Raw genomic sequence first — 21,120 nt, forward strand, 5'->3', positions numbered from 1 at the left:
ACCCGGAGTCTCCGAAGGCGGCCCATGATCCGTTTCCTCTGCCTTTGGGGCAGAGGCGGCCGGTGGGCCCCGGGCCGGGCTGGGATGGGGACGTCGGCTCCGGAGGGGCCTTCTTGTGGCGGCGGCGGCGGCGGGGCAGGGGCCGCCAGGCGGGGCAGGGGCCGCCAGGCGGGGCAGGGGCCGCCAGGCGGGGCAGGGGCCGCCAGGCGGGGCAGGGGCCGCGAGGAGGGGCAGGGGCCGCATGGAGGGGCAGGGCCGGGGTCTCCGCCGGGCACGTCTAGGGGAAACGTTCGGTTCTTCCTTTAAATCGGAAGGAAAAAGGAGGGAAGGCGAGGAGATGCCCTCGGAGGGACGGCGGGCGCTTCAGGCCTTCCGGGCCGCGGTCCCCGCCAATCTCGCCCACCGGATGGTGGCCCTGATCCTCACAATGTTTATTTCCGTTCCTCCCCCTCTCACCCTTCTCCGGACTCAGGACAGAGACGGTCCGTGGCAGGCGCAGAGAGTCCCCCCAGCCGCCTTGGGGAGCCCGGCTGCCTTCGGAAACGAGAGCCAGCTTCGGCCGCGCCGCCCCCACCCGGGCCGAGCGCCGGCTCTGTGGGACTGCGCGGTCCCTCGGCGGCACCCCCATCGGCCCCTCAGCGCCCCGCGCCGGCCCCTCAGCGCCCCCCACCGGCCCCTCAGCGCCCCCCACCGGCCCGCTCAGTCTGGCGGAGGGGGCTAAGTCGGAAGCGTCCGTCTGGGTCCCGGCGAGCACAGAGCCCCGGGAGGAAGGAAGGCGGCAGGAGGTGTTCCCTTTGTTCTGTGCCCTCGGAAGTCTCATTCCCAACTTTTCCCCGTAAAATAAATATTCTCTTGGTCCCCCCCCCCCATTTTTTGCCAAATAATTATAATAACAATAACAATAATAATAACAATAATAGACCACGTGGTTCTTGGGTGGGAGCAGAAAACGTTCTAGTCGCTTCTCTGGGGGCGGGAGTGCGCGGGAGGGGGCGTCCTCGAGCGCTCTATAAATAAGGCGGAGATAGTCCCGGGGGAGGGCGCCCCCTGCCGGAGGCAGCGGCCCGCTATTTGCACACAAACTGGTCCACGATCTCGGTGCACTTCTTGCACTTGACGTAGCAGCACCAGTGGAACTTGCAGTGGCAGCGCTCCGTCTGCACCGTCTTGAACTGGTCGTAGCCGCGGCCGCAGCACATGAGCTCGCAGCCGTCCATGCCTTCCGAGGTCTTGTTGCACAGGCGGCCCTGCGTGCCCAGCGAGCCCGTGCTCTCGTTGCGCACGCAGTAGTCCGGGCTCGGGTCGATGTAGACCAGGTCCTGCGTGGTGGGCGTGTTGAAGCGGCTGTTCACCTGCACCAGCTTGCCGCGGCTGTTGAGCTTCATGGCGGCGGCGCTGTCGTACTTCTCCTTCAGGGCGTCCCCCACCTTCCGGAAGTCGGCGAGCTGCAGCCAGCAGGTCTTCAGGCTGCACGAGCCCGACACGCCGTGGCACTTGCAGGCCACGTCGGCCAAGTTGTAGACCGTCTGGGAACGGGGAGCCAGAGACAGAGACAGAGAGAGATAGAGAGACAGTGAGAGACAGAGAGAGACAGAGACAGAGACAGAGAGAGAGACAGAGATAGAGACAGAGACAGAGATAGAGAGAGAGACAGAGAGAGACAGAGAGAGACAGAGACAGAGAGAGAGACAGAGAGACAGAGACAGAGAGACAGAGACAGTGAGAGACAGAGACAGAGAGAGAGACAGAGACAGAGACAGAGACAGTGAGAGACAGAGACAGAGAGAGACAGAGAGACAGAGACAGAGAGACAGAGAGAGAATGACAGAGATAGAGACAGAGAGAGACAGAGAGATAGAGAGAGACAGTGAGAGACAGAGAGAGACAGTGAGAGAGATAGATAAGAGACAGAGAGACAGAGACAGAGATAGAGACAGAGAGATAGAGAGACAGAGACACACATAGAGACAAAGACAGAGACAGAAACAGAGACACAGAGACCGAGAGAAAAGAAAAAAAGAAAGACGGAGGGGAAGAAAGAAAAGGGAGAGAGAAAAAGTAGAGGGAGAAAGGGGACAAAAGAATGAAGAAGGGGACAGATGGAAAGAAGAAAGAAAGAAAAGGGAAACACAGGACAAAAGGAGAGGGAGATAAAAAGGGGAGAGAGAAAGAGGAAAGGAAGAAGGAAAAAAGAAAGAAGAAAGAAAAGAGAGAAAAAGGCAGAAAGGGATAAAGAAAAAGACAGAAGAGAGAGAGGAGAAAGAGCGGATGTGAGAGAGAGCAGAGAGGAAAAAAGCAAACAATGGATCAGTATGTTTTGGGGACAGTGCCAGCTACCCCAGAGGACATGGGCATCTGCTCAGAGACCAGCTGAGTACATATTTCCTGGACTGTAAGAAAAGGGGGGCGGCAGAGCCATAGCTGCCCTATGCCGGGCTGGGACAGAGCAGTGAGAGGGCGGGCCCTGGCAGGGCGACTGCCGGTGCAGCTCCCAAGGGGGACCGCGACCTTCAGACTCTGCGGGAAGAAGGCGGCCTCCGAAAGCCCACCTTTCCCCAGCTCCCCTAGAGTGACGGACGAACCAGCCCCTTCCCTAGAGCCAAACTCGCTACCCTGGGGTCCGGGGACATCAGAGGACCAAGAGGCGAGCTAAGGGAATGGAGATCCTCATGGGGAGGCTATGTTCCTCCCTTCCCATTAAACACCGACGCTCTAAAACCCCTCACCAGTGTTCCCAGGCATGGTCTGGGCAGGGTCCCATGTATTCAGCCCGTCTGCAGGTCCTAACGAGGGCCTTCGGGGATGTCAGTCCCATGAGAATCTCCACCCAAGGCTGCACTCGTTAGGCTCGCCACCCCGAGGCCTGCCAGGGTAGGCCTTACCCAGAGCCTTTCCCCAGCGTCTGTCCTCCCTTCTTCACTCGGCAGTGATCTAAAAGCCAGGGCACGGCTGCAGTTTCCATCCTCAATGACAGTCTTTGCTCCCCAAGTCATTTAAAAGGAGAAAGTGAGCAAAGGCCAGGACTAAGGCCCACCCAGAGGCTGGCACCAGGGGCATCTGCCCCATGAGTCCCCAAAGAGGCCACGGGTCGGGTTTTGCTCTGCCAACTTCCCTGAGGAAGCTCCCCATGATTCTCATCAATGATTAAAAATAGCCCAAGTGCAGTGGCCACCACGTGCTGGAGTGAAGACCCTGCGCATTCAAGGGGGCTGATTCTCTCCTTGCCTGCGGCCCCTGTGCCTCCTTGGCCTGGAGGTGACCGCCCCAGCCCATTCACAAATGCACCTGATCTCTTCCTGCCACCCTGGGCTGCCTCGGTGCCCCTCAGGGTCCCCATCTCTAAAGGAGAGCCCTCTCTGGAGCAACCCTGGGCCCCTCCACCGCAGTTCCATGATTATCTCTCTCCCTTCTTCACCTCAAAACACAGAAGTGTAAAGTCTCCAGGCGAAGGTTTCTGGCATCAACTATGAAAAAATAATGATTCTGGCTTTCTGAGTTGCCAGTGTTAAGAAAAGCTTACACCCTTTCATTCAAACGTTTTAAAGAAACCATAAAAAACCATGTGTTTAACCACAGGAAAAAAAAAAGGGGGGTGTCTTTAAATATTGTGGAGAAGCTTTTCATATCCTCACGAGGGGCCTGGGGGAGGAGGAGGGGGAGAAGTGGGAGCATGGCGGCGGCAGCGGCGGAGGTTTATAGCCCCCTGCTAGAACGTTCTTCCCTGGGACATTCTGAGTCTTTTTCTCCCCTCCTGAGTGTCTCTCGTGATTGGCCAGCCTGTCAGACCTATAAAATTCCAAACTGTTGAAAACCCAGCAGTTTTCCTAGAAAAAGTCCTTTTTTTTTTTAAAGTCAGAGTTTAAGGTGAGTGATCTAATTTCAGAAGGGGAGGGGCAAAGGCAAGGAAAGAGCCAGAGGCCGGAACCTGGGGAGAGGGGACCTTCTCAGCTGGGTATCCACTGAAATTACTTCTTCAAGAGGGTCCCAGGCAAGAGCTTACCCTTTCCCAGAATGCCAGCCAACCACAAATATGTCAATCTTCCATGGGGGGGAGGAGTGTAAAGTTGGGGATTAAGGATTTTATTTCTGAGCTCGCCCGCAGATTTCACTGGGATCTAATTTAAAAGGCCAGAAAAACGGCTCCTCGCTAAACCAACGTGCTTGAGCACCTTCTAGAGGGAAGCAGAGCCAGAGGCTTTGTCCCCAGTTGAGCCACCATCTTCTCTCTGGGGCCATCAAGGTGTGGGCCCCCAGGACTCACTTCCCAGGAGGGGGAGGGGTATCCAGTGGGCCCCGGGGGGAAATGCGGGGCTCAGTCTGATGCAGGACACTCACCCTCCTCCCGGCTTCGTTGTTGTGCAGGTTCATCAGGGTTCGGGCGCTCTCGTAGGAGCCTTTGGAATGGATTCTCTCCCGCTCCCGAGCATCCACAAACTCCTTGGCGAAGCGGTACCCATAGTCAATGTTGTCCCCACAACCTCCCCAAAGCCAGTCTCGAGGCAAGTCTTTGGGACGGGCGGCGCGGCTGCAGCCACAGGTGGACAGTTCCCCTTCCCTGCAGGCCCGGCTCATGGCATTCACTACCCCGGCAGCGCTGACCGCATAGGTGAAGGCCGTCTCCCTGCTACCTGTAAGCAAAGCGGAGAGCAGTGAGCACCAGGAAAGCCAGAACCCACATCTTCGTCCTCCCCAGCAGGGGCTTTCTTCTGCCCCCCCAAACAATAGTCAGAACAGCTGAACTTAAATTCTGGTCCCATTTCCCCCCAAACGGGTCACAAGAGCCCTGGGCCGCAGACAGCATCCACTGAGTGAGTGGCCACCCTGGCTGGTTCCTTCCCGTTCCAAATCCACGACTCAAATAACCAACAGAAGTACCTAAAAAAAGGTGAGCAGCCTTCTCTGAAATTCCCTGTTGGATGGGAGATTTTAGCAGACCCCTTTCCCCGGAGACCTTGGTTTGCCCATCGCTTCCGGTCTGCCCCCAAACAATGACATTACTGACGCTTTTTCAATCGGATCCCCGTATGACATCTTTCTGAATGACTCCTAACACCCCCAACCAAGGCCTGTGGAGGATTTTCTGGAGAATTAAGACAAACCTCGCTGATCCTAAACCTTAAAAGAGCCTAATTCTCCCCTCCACCAAAATCCCAGAGCCACAGAGAGAAGCTTAAGGGAACCTCAAGAGCCGCCCCATCCCCATCCTTCGATTGACAGATGAGGGCAATGAACCCTGGAGAGGCTAAGTGGATTCCCGAGGTCACAGAGCCGGGAACACAAGCTGCCCGTTCCCAGTTTTTCACGTGTGTGCATTTAAGCCTTGTTCCCGCTTCAGCGGGTGCCCACAGCGAGCCAGTCGGCTGTGCTAACAAGGCAGCAGCAGTGTTTGGCCCTGGGACGAAAATTCAGAGGAAAAATCTAGCAAAAGCCCTTTGTCCTTCTCCCCACTCTAGAGCAGGAAATCTTTATGGTCAGCAGCCTTGGATATTAAAATAAAAATCCAGATTAACCCTAAAGTGGGCAAGGAACTGAAAAGATGGGGGGAGAGGGCTTTCCCAAACTACCTTTGAATTCCACTGCTCTGTGGGGAAATTTACTTGTGTTAGAAGAAACCACTAAGTATAAAGTATAAAGTTAGGGAGGGGGTAAGCAAGGAGAAAGTAAACACAGAGGCGATCAGAACTCTGGGAGGGCCTCTGTCTCTTCATCTATAAAATGCAAGATTGGACTCGACGGTCCTAAAATAGCTACCGGCAAATGAGTGGAAAGAGCAGGATTGTGTGGCCCTCCACCCAACTCCGAGAGCTGGTCCGGGGGTCCCCGCAAAGAGCAGCTGAACCAGCTTTGATCACCCCCTCGGTCCCAAATCCAAACAGCAGGCGGCTCCCCTCTTCTTGGACCTCTCCTCAACACAGCCCTAATTCCCTTTTCTAGGAATGGTGAGAGTTCCGATTTGCAGCCAGAACCTCCCTCGCACATTTAGAAAATAAATAACTCGGGGAGTGAGCCCGTGGTTGGCATTTCCTGCCATGGAGGAGCAGAATCCAAATGAGTGACTGGAGGGGGGGGGGGGTTAGAACGTCATATCTACCTTGAACTTGAACTTGGGATGGGGCTGGGCAAGAAAAAGCAAGCAGAAATAGGACTAGGGATTGGATTTCTGTTCTTCAGATGGGAAAAATTCACGATTAAAAATCCTGAATTAGTTGGGGCTGGGCCGGGGTGAAAAAAAAAGTCACTATGAAGTAAAAAAACAGGACTATATTCTATACAGGACATAAAAGGCTTCTACAAAATAAAACACATATACACGCATACTCTCATATCCATTTAAAACTCCCTGTATGTATTTACGTGCATATGTCCTTATATCCATATACATACAAACACATTGCCTTATATCTATGAAGCAATGGGGTGTGATGATCAGCTCTGGGGCCCGGGAGATCAGGGTCACATCTTGCCTGACATCTATTTGTGGTTTGATCCTGGGGAAGTCCAAATTTTCTGTGTTCCAGACAAGTGTTTTAAGTCCCCAAATCACAGGGGAGCTGTTAATCTACACAGATAGGAAGAGTCCTTGGGATAGGAATCCCCTAGATTCTAGGGGATTTCTATATTTCTATTTTCTAGGCCCGAAGGATGAAGTCACAACTCCTTTCTAACCAATAAAACACACACACACACACACACACACACACACACGCACAGGAGTGATCACTTGCAATAGCATGGCAGAGAGTTCTTGACTTTAAGTATGAAAGATGCACACTCAAATCTCACATCTAGCAATTACTGGCTACTAGGTTAGTCACTTTATCTCTTTCATAATCACATTTTCCTCATCTGTAAATGGAAGAGGCTAAACTAGATTACAGTTTCTTAAGCTAGAAGCCCGGAATGTTATAAAATAATGAAATTTCCATACCATTGGTTTCCTTGGAAATCTTATGTATTTTATCTTAAATAGTTAATAAGATTAGGAGAAGTCCACAGGCTTTGTCAAAGTGCTGCCCTAAGGGTTAAAGACTCCAAATAAAGGGGAAAAAAAAGCAAACAAAAACCCTAAGATAGAGGACCTCTAAGGTCTCTATGTTTCTGTCTCTCTGTATATGTTCACCTACATATACACAGGTACATATATGTACACAGATGTGTGTGTCTAAGTGTATTTTCCAAGTTAGAAGGAAGAAACCGAGATTTTTATGGTATAAAAAGAGACTCTCTCTTCTTAAAATTTTACATTTTCCTCAGAATACAAGAAAAGACAGAACCAGAGAAACCTAGAAGCAAATTAGTTCCTAAGAGAAATACTATCCTTTGGAAAATGTGCATTTTTAGCTCAATACCAATCAGTTCACTCTTTCATTGATTCCATAATATCGCCGATCTGATTGAGGATCCTTCTGTGTGAAATCTTCCAATTACCCTCCTCTCTCCATCTTCCTAAATGATGCTGTCTTTTGAAAACATCTTTGCCCTCAGTGAAAACAAAGAAAGCAAGGGCTGAAAAGGTGGGGGAGATGACTACTTAATGAAAAATGAGGAACTCACTCTCTCTCTCTCTCTCTCTCTCTCTCTCTCTCTCTCTCTCTCTTTTTTTTTTTTTTTTTTTTGGATGAAAAAGTGTCTCTAATGAACCCTGTCGTACAAAGTGTCTCGAAAGCATTGACACGTAAGAAAAATGAAGTGTCTCCGCTAAAGAGGACAGGGGTCAGGCATATCACCCTAAGCCTTCTTGACATTGGTCCTATTATAAGGTCAGATTTTCACATGGATTAATTGTTTCTGAACAATTTCCCTGATGTATTAGGCTTCCATGAGTGTGAGCAGTGTGCGTACACATGTGTGCAAATACACACGGACTCTCTCTGCTTATCTGTCTGTCTGTTTCTTTCTCCCCTTGTCTGTCTCTCTGTCTCTCTTTTCCCCATCTCTGTCTTTCCGCACACACTCTCTTTGTGTATGTGTATGTGTGTCTATCTCTTTCTCCCCCTGTCTCTGTCTCTGTTTCTGTCTCTGTCATTCCACACACACTCTCTTTGTGTATGTGTATGTGTGTCTGTCCGTCTCTTTCTCCCCCTGTTTCTGTTTCTCTGTTTCTGTCTCTGTCTTTCCATACATACTCTCTTTCTGTGTGTGTTTCTTTCTCTTCCTGTCTCTGTCTCTGTGTCTCTGTTTCTGTCTGTCTTTCCATACATACTCTCTTTCTGTGTGTCTGTCTGTGTTTCTTTCTCCTTCTGTCTCTGTCTCTGTCTCTCTTTCCACACATATTCTGTCTGTCTCTGTGTGTCTTTCTGCCCTGTCTCTGTCTCCCTCTCTCCCCCATCTCTTACTCTCTTGCCTTTCCACACACACTTTTTCTGTCTGTGTGTGTGTGTGTGTGTCTCTGTCTCTTTTTCCCCCGTCTCTTGCCTCCCTGTTTCTGTCTCTCTTTCCATTTTCCCCAACAGATGGTCTGCCTTCTCCCTGAGTATATTCTCCTGAAACAAACCTTTACTGTGGATAAATCCAAACTAAATAACTTTCTCACTCCTGTCAAGATGGGGGAGGAATCCCTTAGGTCTTATTTATCCAGAAGTCTTTTGGTTTAGGGTCTAATATACTTACTCTTTCCCCCCACCCTGCTTCCTCTTGTTCAATCCCCCAAAAATGAGTCCCCCCCCCCAACCTTGCTCATTCTTATGGCTGATGTGTTGGCTACTCCTTGCTTAGAGAAGCTGATGCTTTCCTGAAACTTCTTGAAGTCACTGATCAATAATTTGGCGGGAAAAGCTTCTGCATACTCTCTCCTCGGTCCAGGATATCAGCTGACTCAAAGATATGATCAAGGAGAGAGTCCTCTCCAGGGAGTCTGGACACACTCCTCCCCATCAATCCACCTACTTCCCATGAACCCAAACAGGAGTCAGGCACCAGGAAATGCTGTCAAGGGACAATTAAATTATGCTCTGGTGCAAAGCCTTCACTTGTCCCCGAGGAAGGTGGTTCTTGGCTCCTGGACCACACTTGCAATAGGTTTGCCGTCAGACCTCAAATTCACTTAGTAAATGATAGCTTTTTCTGAAGTTTGTGGTATGGGGTGTTCCATGGATGGAAGACACTCATGAATGGGGCCTGGAAACAAAGGCACTATTGGAGCGACTACCCCGAGGATCTGCCCCCATTGCCGCCGGTTCCCCCCAAACACCCCCAGTACTCTCATTACCATAGGATATACGCCAACATATATTACTGAAGAGTCTAACAAGAGTGTACATTCTTGGATTGGAGAACAGGCCAGTTCTGTGCTATCTTGAAGAACCAAAGACATTCATTCACCCACAAATCACAAAGCACCATGCCGCTGACACCTGGTTTGTCCCACATCACCTCATGTGGCCTGAATGGCCTTCCCCATAGGAGCAAAGACACTCTCTGGGATATTCCATATGCCACGGCCCACTGACTCGGTACTCCTAAAGCTTAGCTCTGAGACCGAGACCCTTATAAATACATTCGTTTCCATTTTAATCATTAACAGAACGGATAAAATCCTACAAAACTTTGTGGGCTGAAAATACAGACTATTTTTCCATTCAATTAGAAGAATGGCTTCCAGTTACGTATTATTTTAGTTTAGGAAGCTGGCAAACACGATGTCCAGCGCCAGCCTGGGTTTTTTGTTCTCAGCGAATGAACTTTTCAAATTTCTTAACCATATTCTTGCCATCCTTGATGGATCTGAAGCCAGATTTTCCTCGGGAGTCAGAGGGAGAGACTAATTGCTTTGATAAATTGCATCTTCTGGAAATTGCACTCATAGTCATTTCAAGGATTTGTTGGAATAAAAATAAAGAGACCTCAAGGATATTTATACTCAAGAATAAGCACAGAACCAGAGTTGTTAGTGCCCCCTTTTACATCAAACCAAACTAAGTCTAATTGATTTTTTAGGACCTTTACCTTTGATCCCATTTAATACCATTCCCACTACTTTGAAAGGTTAAGTCTCGTATAACAGGTTGTTTGAGATCACAGACTGGAACTTTAAGCAGCAGCGATCTCTATTTCCGAACCTGAAATTCTCAGTTAAGATGCTGCCCGTGCCCTTTTCCAACAAGTACCAAAAGAACAAAGAGAAATTCCCTTTTAACCGAAGAGCCCCTCACCAAGCACCCCACATAAGTTTCCTTCACATGCCAGTTACAGGAAAAATCTCTATCTACCAGATAGTTCTTTTCTTTTGCTCTAAAACGAAGCACTCTTAAATCAAAAGCTTTCAGCTCGCCACTGGGGTGATGTTAATTGTTTCAGAAGCTAGGAGACTTCTGAAAACCGCAAATGTTTTGGAATCCCAACCCCCCCAAATGCCAGCATCCTTGCCGTCCACTTTTGGGAGACCGAAAAGAAGCTGGATCGCTCCGTTCAGAAGAACTCTGAGATCCAGAACGTTGCTATATCGAGAAGATCAAGAGGGAAGAAAAATTGTTGGCAAACTCAACCAGCCTGAATTACTGTTATTAGTAATGTAACGCTGGCACTGTCGGCAATAACAACAGCAATAAAAGATCGAAAACCATATTGTGCAATCAGAGGAGAACAGGCTTGGGAGTAATTCATAATAATTGTATATTTCCAAAAAATGGAGGGGGAGGGAGAATGAAAATTTATTTCCTACCTATCTGCATGACCCTTCCAAAAACGGAGGTGTTATCCACAGTGCTACAGTTCCAGCGACGGTGTCGGAATTGATACTGGCACTCCTTGATGCCCGTCTTTGCTCCTTCTCCAATATATTGCATATGGTCTTGATAGAGATGACAGAGTTTCTTCTGGCCTTGAGAGAGTCCCGCCAGTTGGCTACACAGGGGCTGAGCTCCTATAATATAGACTTCTGACATCTGAACAGGGTTATTCATGCCCAGTGACCTAAAAGGACGGAGGGGAAGACAAGCATTGGAGATGGGAGATAAGCTTAGCCCTCCAGATAGCACCTGAAAGCAGCTCGGCCCTTCCTGGGCCCGTGTACACACACAGCCTTTCTCTGGGAGTTCTTTTTGACAAAATGAAAAGAGTATGGGAAAAGTTCTGTGTTTCAATCAGTGGCGTGGCCCGGGCTGTCTCAGTCTGGCAGTCTGACTTGGCCTTGGTTCCTCCTACCCCCTACCTTGTTCTCCCCTTCAATCTCCCCGGACCCAGGTGCTTTCCAGATTTATTTAGGCACATGCCAGAGAAAGCGGAGCGGTTTCAGGGAAGAATTCAAACTGCAAGATGGGATTCCCTCCACACTGGGTGTCCTTACTCTATTGGGAGGTAACTGTGCTGAAAATCGAGAGCAGCCCTGAATAAGCAAGGTTAGAAATAAATATAGTATTCTCTCTGTCAGAGAGACAGAAACAGAGACAGCCAGAGGGACTGACAGAGACAGAGAGAGACAGAGACTATGTCCCCATCAACCCATTTATCCATACATATATGTGTATATGGACAAGGATGTGTGTGTGTGTGTGTGTGTGTGTGTGTGTGTGTGTGTGTATAAAGTCTACTACAGAAACCAAGCACTATTTGGGGAAATTTTTAAAAGAGCTTCTTATATGACCCCAAAGGACTAAAACAGGGTATTCAGTCAGGCAGCAGTCAACTTAGACAGTAAGAAAAATGTGGTTCATTTAAGGGAGGGGGGAAGAATCCAGAGCTGTCATAAATCATTGCTGGATATGCTGCAGTCTGGAAGACCAATGACTCCATGAAATCTTTTTTTTTTTTTTTTTTTTTTGGAGGGGTCGGAAATATGACTTTTTCAAGTTTTTGGGTTTTTTTGTTTTGGTTTGTTTTGTTTTGTTTTTTTTTTCTCCCCTGAGACCGACTGGAGAACTTAGCTGTCTTCTCAGAACTCTACCTATTTTCAGACCCTGTAGGTTAATAACCTAGAGTGACACAAAATAAAAGTCGAAACTCAGTTTTATTGCCGAGAGGTGACAAAAAAAAAAGTTTATAGATAGGTTTACAATTATTAGAGAAGTGGATTTCTGTTCCCCTTTATGGCACCGATTACTAAGACTACATGGGTATAACACATGCACTCCTACATCCTAACAAGGGCCCTATAGAAATCTCCGAGGTTTACATGTGCATATTCCCCATGGAGCTTAAGATAATCTACACAATACTGGGGAAATATTAAAAAGAGAGAGAGAGAGAGAGAGAGAGAGAGAGAGAGAGAGAGAGAGAGAGAGAGAGAGAGAAAGAGAAAGGAAAAAAGGGGGAGGAGAATGTTTATGAATATATGCATGTTCCATATGAAAAATGGAACATACATCTATAGTTCTGCTCCCAAGGAAACTTCGCTGACATTTCTGCTCCTAAGTACACTGGCTCTCAGGAACTCCAAGAAAAAAAGAGAAGGAAAATAAACCCACGTTGGAGATCCGCTTACCACCAAGAGCTGGCTTCTATCACAACTTGGGTAACTGAGACGAAAATGGCCAAGGCCACCAGAGACAACTTCGAAGGCATCGCAGTGGCCGGGCCAGCCGATCCCAAAGCACCTCCTTGGACCGATATCCCGACGGGCTTCTGGAGAGGGAGAGAGGGAGGAGATGTTTATTGTTCCTCAGTTCATTTTCGAGCCTGCAAGTTGAAACAAGGGAAGCATCCTGGGTCTCGGGAGCTGACCGCCGTCTGGCCGCCCGGCTGTCCCTTCTCTTATCCGGGAGTTTCTGATGGCAAGATATAGGCAGCTGCTTTTCCAAATTAATCCACCCACGCAGCCTCGGGAGGAGGAAACCTTATTCCAGGGCGATGCTGCTTGCGGAGGAGCAGCCCGGCGATTACAAACATGTCTCAGGGCTGTTGCGTCCCAGCCCGGTGCCAAGCCAGCCGGAGGCAGCCTGCGCGCCTCTCCCGGACTCTCCCGCGCCTCCCGCCGCTTTCGGCCGCTCGGCTCCCCGAGGAGGGCGGGCGAGCATCCGACGCGGGGCCGCCGCCCTCGCTCCTCCCAGACCCGCGGCACCCGGCAAGTGGAGTCCGAGCCGAGCCCAGCGCGAGAGGTGGCCGGATGCTCGGGGAGCCGACTGGGAGCGGAGGAGCTCACTGCGCGCCGACTGGGGGGAGGGCGGCCAGGGAGGGCGGGGAGGTGGTGAGGACCTGGGGGTGGGGGACAGAACTGGAGGGAAGGGCAAAGGGGTACGGGGCGGGGGCGGGGTGGGGGAGGCGGCCAGTGAGAGACAGATACCCAGCTGGTAAGTTTAACTCCGAATTGACAACGTATGCTCCATAATCAGTTTATGGGCTGGTCCGCCGGAGCCGCTTCCAGATGGCCACGGGCAGGGCAGGTTTCCTTTAGGACTTTCTCAGAGCGGATGAAGGGGAGGAGGGAAGGGAGAAGAGGACCGGCCAGCCACCCCCCTCCCGCTCTGGGCAGCAGCGGGGGACCGCTGGGGGGCTGGCCCCTGGGGAGGGGAGGGGCCGGGGACTGGGGCAGACACACGGGACAGTGACACGCACAAGTCCGCACCCCAGGGAGACCTTCCCTTCCTCCTGCTCCCTGGGCCCCTTCCCTAAAGCTGCAGCGACCCAGGGGACGGGGCCCGAGCGGATGTCCTCATCCCCCTGCTCTCTCTCCCCTGCTCAGCCCGGCCTGCCAGAGCCCAGGACGGGGCTGCAGCTTCCTTTCCTGGGGCTCTAGTTTCTTCAAAAGGGAGCGAGGGGCACTGACAGGGCACTGCCGGGGGCTCTCCGGACCCAGGGCCTCTCCCGGAAGGGTGGCAGGGCGGCCAAGCCCCCTCCCCACCCGCTGATGGAGGCCAGGGCTGGTGGGGAGGGAGTGACTCATACAGAGAAGAGGGGTTCCCTCCCCCAGAGAAAGGAGAGAGGGGAGACACCGAGAAAGATGCCGAGATCCCCCCCAAACTGCTGTTAGGGCGCATCCCCGAGCCTGCCCTTCACAGAGGGAGACTCTCAGTCTTCAAAGCTCCCAGGTCTCTGGGCAGCAGCGGGGGCTCAGCCTGCAGGGTGGGGCCAGGGAGCCCGGAGGCCAGCTCGGGGTGAGAGAGCAGGGAGGGGATGGAGGCTGGAATCAGGTATAGGTAGGCCGAGGACGGAGGAGACCCGGGAAGGCTGCCCAGCGCCAGGCTCCCTACACCGCTCCCCTGGGACAGACAGCAGGCGGGCCTGCTTCCCTCCCTGGGTCCCGCCTGCAGCGACCAGCCTGGCCTCCCATTTCCCCCCCAGCTCGATGGGCAAAGCCTCCCCTCCCCGGCACATTTCCCAAAGCTCAGCAGCTCCTTCTCCCCCGCCCCAAAGTGTCAAGTTTCGGGACTTACTGGGGGAAGAGGAGTGAGTGGGGGGTTTGTCTGCGTCTGCCCGCAGCCAAGGTTCCCATTTAAATTTTCCAGAAGGGCCGACCCCAGCGGGAGGGAAGTGAGAGAGAGTGAGAGACAGAGACAGAGAACAGAGACAGAGAAGCAGAGACAGAGACAGAGCAGCAGAGACAGAGGCAGAAAGACAGAAGCAGAGACAAGAGAGAGACAGAGAAAGAGAGAGGGAAGAGAGAGGCGAGAGAAACAGAGACAGAGAGAAAAATACAGAAAAACAGAGATTCAGATACAGAGAAAGAGAAACAGACAAGAGAGAAAGATAGAGACAAAGAGATAAAAACAGACACAGAGAAAAACAGAGAGGGAGAGAGCCACAGAGCCACAGAGAGAAACAGACTGAAACAGAAAGACAGAGACAAAGGGAGAGACTGAAAAACTGGCACACAGAGAAAAACAGAGACAGAGAGAGAAACAGAGGCACAGAGAGAAACAGAGACACACAGAAACAGAGACAGAGAAAAGAGAAAGAAGGAGAAAGAGAGAGAGACAGAGAGACAGAGAGAGAAGGCAGGCAGCAGTGGTGTGCACACACATCTAACATACGTGTTTACGTGTAGGCATAAACTGTACGCATGGCCTGCCTGGGAGTTGCAGGGTTCCAGGCTAATGCAGAGGGGCTGGGAGCGCAGAGCAGGAGAAATTGATAACAGATCCTAGGGATTAAAGCGGATGGATCCCTTTGTTACGGGCAAAGCCACACAGACGCAAGAGAGCCCCCCAGTCTAGCAAAAAGGAAGGGGGCAAGTTCACGTCCCTCCAATCAAAGCAACAAAGCCAGGGGACCCCCGACTTCCCTAAAGTCCAAACTGGCGCCGTGAGCGGGCCGGGTGTGACGGGCTGGGGAGAGGGAAAGGGCTTTCTGGGTCCCAACCGAGGAGGCAGTGGAGAGAGAGAGAGAGAGAGAGAGAGAGAGAGAGAGAGAGAGAGAGAGAGAGAGAGAGAGAGAGAGACAGAGACACACACGCTGGGAGAGACCAACCGTCCGCTCCTTCTGGTGCTTTTCTCCGAAAGGGCCCCACCCCCACCCCTCACCCGCACCGAGAAGACTATCCCCAGCACCCCCCTCCTTTTGTGGAAGGCCCCTGCAACCCAAAGGGGAGGAGAAACCGCAGCGCACAAAACAAAGTTGCCTGCTGGCCGCAGACTCTCTGCCGAGCCGGTCCCGCCTGGGAGAAAGTCCATTTCGGGAGCTGGCCCTGGAACTTTAAAAGGGGGAAATGTAAAGAGTCCCCGGCTTGGAAGGAGCCTGCAGGAAAACTGCCTGAATGGAAATAGGAGTGAATTGAATGGGAAAGTGAAGGGTGTGTGTGTGTGTGTAAGTGTGTAAGTGTGTGTGTGTGTGTGTGTGTGTGTGAGTGTGTGAGAAAGTGTGTTCCTCTCACTGGGAGACTTGGTATTTTTCTCCAACCTCACAGAGTCTATGCTTTTCCCGGTTCCCGGAGATGGGAAGAGAAGGCGCAGTTTGTGGGCAGCAGCCCCAGGCCGATCATCCGGGCCCCCCTATTCTGTTTTTTTAAAATAAATTTCTCGCTGAATTAAAGGTGCCCTCCATCCTCCCCGATGGGAAGTAGAGGGGGAGGAGGGAGCAAAACCTGCCACTTGAATGCACAGGAAATTCGCTATAACCTGAAACCTGCTAGAGCTCAGACACACACACAGCTTGGGGCAGGAAAAACGGAAATTAACGGCACCCAAGCACAGAATGGGCGGGGAGGGGCTTCTGGGGAAGCACCCCCGACTTTAGCTCGCCGCTTTCCCCAAACTTCCCCGCGGCTCCCCACCCGATCCGCGGGCTCCAGGAGCCCAGCGGCGGCCCAGGGCTCCCTCTGTGGCCTTCCCGGTTCCTCCTCCCAGCTCTCCTGCAACTCCGAGGCCCGGATCTCCGGGAAACCGCTGGGAGCTTAGGAAAGGCCGGGAGGGAGGGGAGTCAAGTTTACATACATATGTGGCCAGGGGAAGGTCACAGGCTGCCCCCAGCACTTAATGGGGAAAACAATGATGGGGAAACTCCCAAAGTTCAGGGCTTCCAAGTGCTGGGGGCTCCCCCCTCTCAGCTCCCGAGCCTTTCAGTTTTAGAGCTTGTTTTAAGATGGGAAGCAGGGCAAGAAGCAGGAATGCTGTGCACTGAAAAACTTTGCTCTTGGATAATGGGAGATCCCCAAGTCGGGCCAGTGAAAGCCAGTCTGGGCGCAAAAGCAGACTCAGCCAGGAGATAAAAGGGCCGGGAGATAAAGGGGAGTTCCCTGAGGCACCCAAGCTTCCTTCTTCCAGGCGCTGGCACGCTTTAGGGCCCCCACCACAGCCTGGCTCCCCCAAGGGAACTCTCACTAGGGAAGTGCAAACAAGCAGAGCCTCCCTTTCCCTCAGATTCCGACGGGCTCCACAGAACCGGCCAGCTCCAGCTAGGGCTGAAGAAACGGGGGGGGTGGGGGGGAGGACTTTGGCACTCTGCGTCCCCCTCACTTCTCCATCCAGGACCAGAATTCTAGAGCTGAAGGAAACCCCATTATCCTTCCTCATACCCAGTCCCCCCCGCCCCGGTTTGTGTCTCTGCCTTGGGAGAATGGTGCTCGTTGCGGGGCTGGGGCGGCGGGACGGTGCAGGGCGAGTGGGTCCGAGGGAGCCGCGAGGGCCGGCAGAAGGCTCCGGGATCTGGGACCTGTGCGTAAATGGTGCTGAGCAGAGCGAGCGTTCCCGCTGCCGCCGCAAGGCTGCTACGACTCCCGTCGTCCGCGACGCCGCGGACCGCCCGTCGCCCGGCTCCTCACTCCCCTCTGGCCCTGGCAGAGGCCACTGCCCCTGATCCGGAGGTCACCCCTGAGGGAGCTTGAAGACTGACAAAGGGCCCCAGGAGGGTTTTGGGAGAACAGGAGAGGGAGGGAATAGAGGCCCCGGGTCCCATCCCCTGTGGGGGGGACGGGGATGGCCCACGAAGGGAGAAGAAACCAGGCTAAGAAGGGGAGGGGGAGGGGAGAGTAAGACCCACCTGAGGGCTTGGGGTAGATGCCTGGGGGGGAAGGGGGGAGAGGGGGGAGGGGATTGGGGGTTTGTTTATTGGGTTTGGGATGAGTGGAGAGTGCAACTTTCCCTTGGTAGATATCCGACCCGCACCCCTGTGTTTGGGGCCCCACTTGGGTGGATTTGGATGGGGAGAGAAGACTCATATTCCCTTGCAAGTTTCAGGGGCCCCTTTAATTTTCTTAGAGGTTGTTCAAAATTTGGTGCAAATCTGGAAGTCTTTGAAGGGAGGGGGGAGGGGGGGAGGAAGTTGTGGGGATGGCCCTTAGGCTTGGTTTGCTTGGGGGGTCACTTAAGAAGGAAAGGAATGCGAAGAAGGCCACTATTCACGTTAGGAGATGGAGAGGGTGGGTGTGTGTGTGTGTGTGTGTGTGTGTGTGTGAGAGAGAGAGACAGAGAGAGACAGAGAGAGAGAGAGAGACAGAGAGAGAGAGACAGAGACAGAGACAGAGACAGAGAGAGACAGAAACAGAGACAGAGAGAGAGAGACAGACAGACAGAGAGACAGAGAGTAGAATATGCATTAGTTAGTGACTGGGCTTGGGGGAGATGGACGCAGATTTTGCTTTTCCAGTGGGGGAGCACTTTTCCCCACACTCAACCCTTAAGGCTGATCTTCTTCCTCTCCAGCAAAGCGAGCTGGAGCGCTCGGGCTGGGACTGAGGGCATCAGAGGGCTGTCTCCGAGGGGAGCGCCAGGAGAACTGAACGGGCTACCCAAGGGAAGGGGAAGGGGGGATGGGCATGGGGGGGGACTGTGAAAGTGACCTTTCGGTGACCCTCTGAGTGCGGGGCTCGGTGGGGGCCGGGCACAGCTGACAATTCAAACAAACCCTAGCGACCAAACTTTTCCCCCCTTCTCCCCCACCCCATCCCGCGAGGAGTCTGAAAAACTTCAAAAGGAGTAAGTCAAACTGGGGGGCGGGGGCAGAGTGGGGAGGCTCCCCCTACCCCAGCCAGAAGACTGGCCCCCTTACAGATGCAAAATGCGGGAGGCCGGCTCTCACAAAGCGCTCCCACTAATCCTCGGGACGCAGCCAAGCCGGCCCCCTCGGGCCCCAGGGTGTCCGCCGAGGCTTGGGCTAGGCGCTCTTAAAGGGCCAGCGCTTCCTCCGGGGAAACGGGCCGGGAGGGGACAGCGACCGGGCGGCCCGGGAGGCGAGGCCGGAGGGAACGAGGGAGGGCCTGGGGCTGTTGTCGCCTAGTCCCTCCGCCCGACCCTCGGGGTCCCGAGAAATCGAGGCCGGCCTTGAGCGCCCCATTCCTTCCACTTTGTGGCTGCCCAAACATGACGGAATTATCATATATGTGACTGATGCCCTTAAAAGCCACGACCCGAACCTGCTGGTGAAAAAGGGGAAGAAAGGGGAAATAACGTGGGCCTTCCTCCTCTTCACCCTCTTACGCCTGCTCTCACACACACACACACACACTCCCAAGACGACTTCGACTACAGAGTAGACATTTGTGAGAGAATTTGGGGGGGGGGGAATAGAGAATATTGAGAGAGAGAGAGAGAGAGAGAGAGAGAGAGAGAGAGAGAGAGAGAGAGAGAGAGAGAGAGAGAGAGCGCTGCCCAAACCTACCTCCATGGCTCAGGGGGAGGGGGCTGCTGGATGGAGGTCCCAGCTCAGGGAGAGCAGCCCAGGAATCCCAGCGGAGCGGCGTCGGGCCGGGCAGGACCGCGCAGTCCCGGGTGGGTGTCTTGCAGAGCAGGGACCGCGGGCTGCGGGAGCCGCGGTGGCTGTGGTGGCGGCGGCGGCGGCGGCAGCCCCAGCGGGAGCTCGCGCCGGAGCCCACAGTGGTAGTGGAGCGGCCTCGGGTGACCGGCCGCTGGGGAAGCTGCCCGGCCCCTAGAGGCCGAGATGGGGAGAAAGTCTCGAGTCGAGGCGGACGGCGGGACCGGAGGAGGGGAACCTGGATCCTGCGCTAGCGCCCTGGTGCCCGTGGAGCCGAGCTGCGCTCTTCTGATGGCTGGGTTCCCAACGTCCATCAGAGATGGCAGTAATTAGGGCTTTCCAACCCCAAATGTGGGCGTGATTGTGCGAAACACTTTACAACAAATAAAAAAAAAGTCTTTCACAAGGGGGTGAGACCCCCCCTCGTCCCCGCCCGCCCGCCCCCACGACACACACTTGCCCCGAGGGCAGCGAGCCTTCCACCCAGGTGCCCCTTGCTTTGCACTAAGACCGGAGCAGGCTTCGGGCTCTTCTCGCCTTCCTTTGGACTCCTCTCTGGGTTTGGGGCCGAAACATTCGCTCCGAAGCTCTGGTCCCTCGGTCCACCGTCTGTGTGTGTGTGTGTGTGTGTGTGTGCGCGCGCGCGCGTGTGTGTAAGCGCGCGCGATTGTCTGTGTATGTGTGCACGTCTGTGTATACACACACACTTGTAGACTTTACGCGACCAAACAATCCGGCACGCCGGGCTCCTCTCCGCCAGATGCAGCAGGAAACGCAGTGGGCCGAGGATGACGAGGCTCCCCCTGCTTCGGTCCTTTCATTTTGGGGCGCGGGACGGGGGAGGAAACACTTGGGTTACGAACGGGGGTCCCGAGAAAAAAGTTTAAAAGGTGAACTCCCCTCGGCTTCCCCGGGCTGGGGCCGGTGGCCCTGGAGCCGGCCGGGGGGCCGTTCCTCGCCCTCCCCCCTTTCCTTCTTTCTTCTTCTTAATTGCCCTTTCTTTTCCTCCTCCTCCCTCCTCCTTTTTTTTTTCTTTCAAATCGAAGGGCGAAGAAAACGGGGACTAAAGGCCAATGGTGGGGGCGGGGCTCCCGAGATCCGCAGCAGCTCCGCTTTCCCGGGGCTCCAGGAACAAGTCCCGGGGACCCCCGACTACGGTCCGAGGCGAGGGAGGAGAGAGCGCGCGAGCCGGGGGGGCGAGCGCTAGGCGGAGGCAGAGGCGGCGGCGTGTCCGGCGGGGGCTCCGGCGCTGGTTCGGTGGGGTGGGCGCTGCTGCCGCCGCTGCTGCTGCTTCTGGCTCCTGCTGCTGCCGCTGCTGCCGCTGCTGCCAACTCCACGCTCCCGGGCTCCGGAGGAAAGGGATGGTCTGCCCTCCCGCCTCACCTCTGGCCAGCCTCTCGTACCCTCCGCTCTCTCGGTCCGACTTTTTTGTCTCTTTCTCTGCTTGTCTGCCTTCCGCGGGGGAGCGAGTGTGTGCGTGTGTGTGCGTGTGTGTGTCGCGCTCGCTCTCTCGCCCGGCTTCTCTCTCCGCCGAGTTCCCTGAAAATGTTTAGGGGAAAAAAAAAAGTTTTGCTGAAGGAAAAGGCTGGAGAGGGAGGGAGGGAGGGAAGGAGGGAGAGAGGGAGGGAGAAGGTGTCGGGGCTGTACGCATGCGCCTCCGGGCCCGCCTATGACAAACTAGACTGCGTTTTAAAGCGGTACCACAGGCGGAGGTGGATGGGCGCGGGGCCTCTCTCCGCTTCTCCCTCCCTCCCGCCCCCGGTTCCCGGCCCAGAAGGTAGTCGCCGTCCCGGGGCACGTGCAGTCGCCAGGGCCATCCGGCCCAACCCTCTTTCATTCTCTGACCTGACAAAAGGGGAAACTGAGGCCTTGTCGGAGACCCCTCCGGGAGGAAATGACAGGAGGAATCGGACCCCAAGTTCTCTCTCTGCTGGCGGAGCCCGAGGTCTTTGCCGAGAACCGCAGGCCACCCCGAGGCCCGCTGCTCACCGGTCCTGGGCCGCCTTTCCTGCTAATGCACTTCGGAGGGGGAGCGGGCACGGAAATCCTTCTCTGCTGGTCAGG

General features: G+C 53.9%; 1 protein-coding gene across 1 annotated transcript; it reads right to left on the minus strand.

The window, feature by feature from the left end:
• Positions 1-869: 869 nt before the first annotated feature.
• On the minus strand, positions 870-20,111 carry WNT5A (Wnt family member 5A). Its single transcript, XM_031952156.1, has 5 exons — positions 18,964-20,111; positions 12,419-12,558; positions 10,661-10,911; positions 4,336-4,628; positions 870-1,526 (listed from the first exon to the last, which is right to left on the minus strand). The coding sequence occupies exons 1-5, from the start codon at positions 18,967-18,969 to the stop codon at positions 1,068-1,070; spliced, it is 1,149 nt and encodes a 382-aa protein (XP_031808016.1). The 5' UTR covers positions 18,970-20,111; the 3' UTR covers positions 870-1,067.
• Between the last annotated feature and the right edge of the window lie 1,009 nt (positions 20,112-21,120).

This window comes from Sarcophilus harrisii, chromosome 1 (assembly GCF_902635505.1).
Source record: "Sarcophilus harrisii chromosome 1, mSarHar1.11, whole genome shotgun sequence".
Taxonomy (NCBI): Eukaryota; Metazoa; Chordata; class Mammalia; order Dasyuromorphia; family Dasyuridae; genus Sarcophilus; species Sarcophilus harrisii.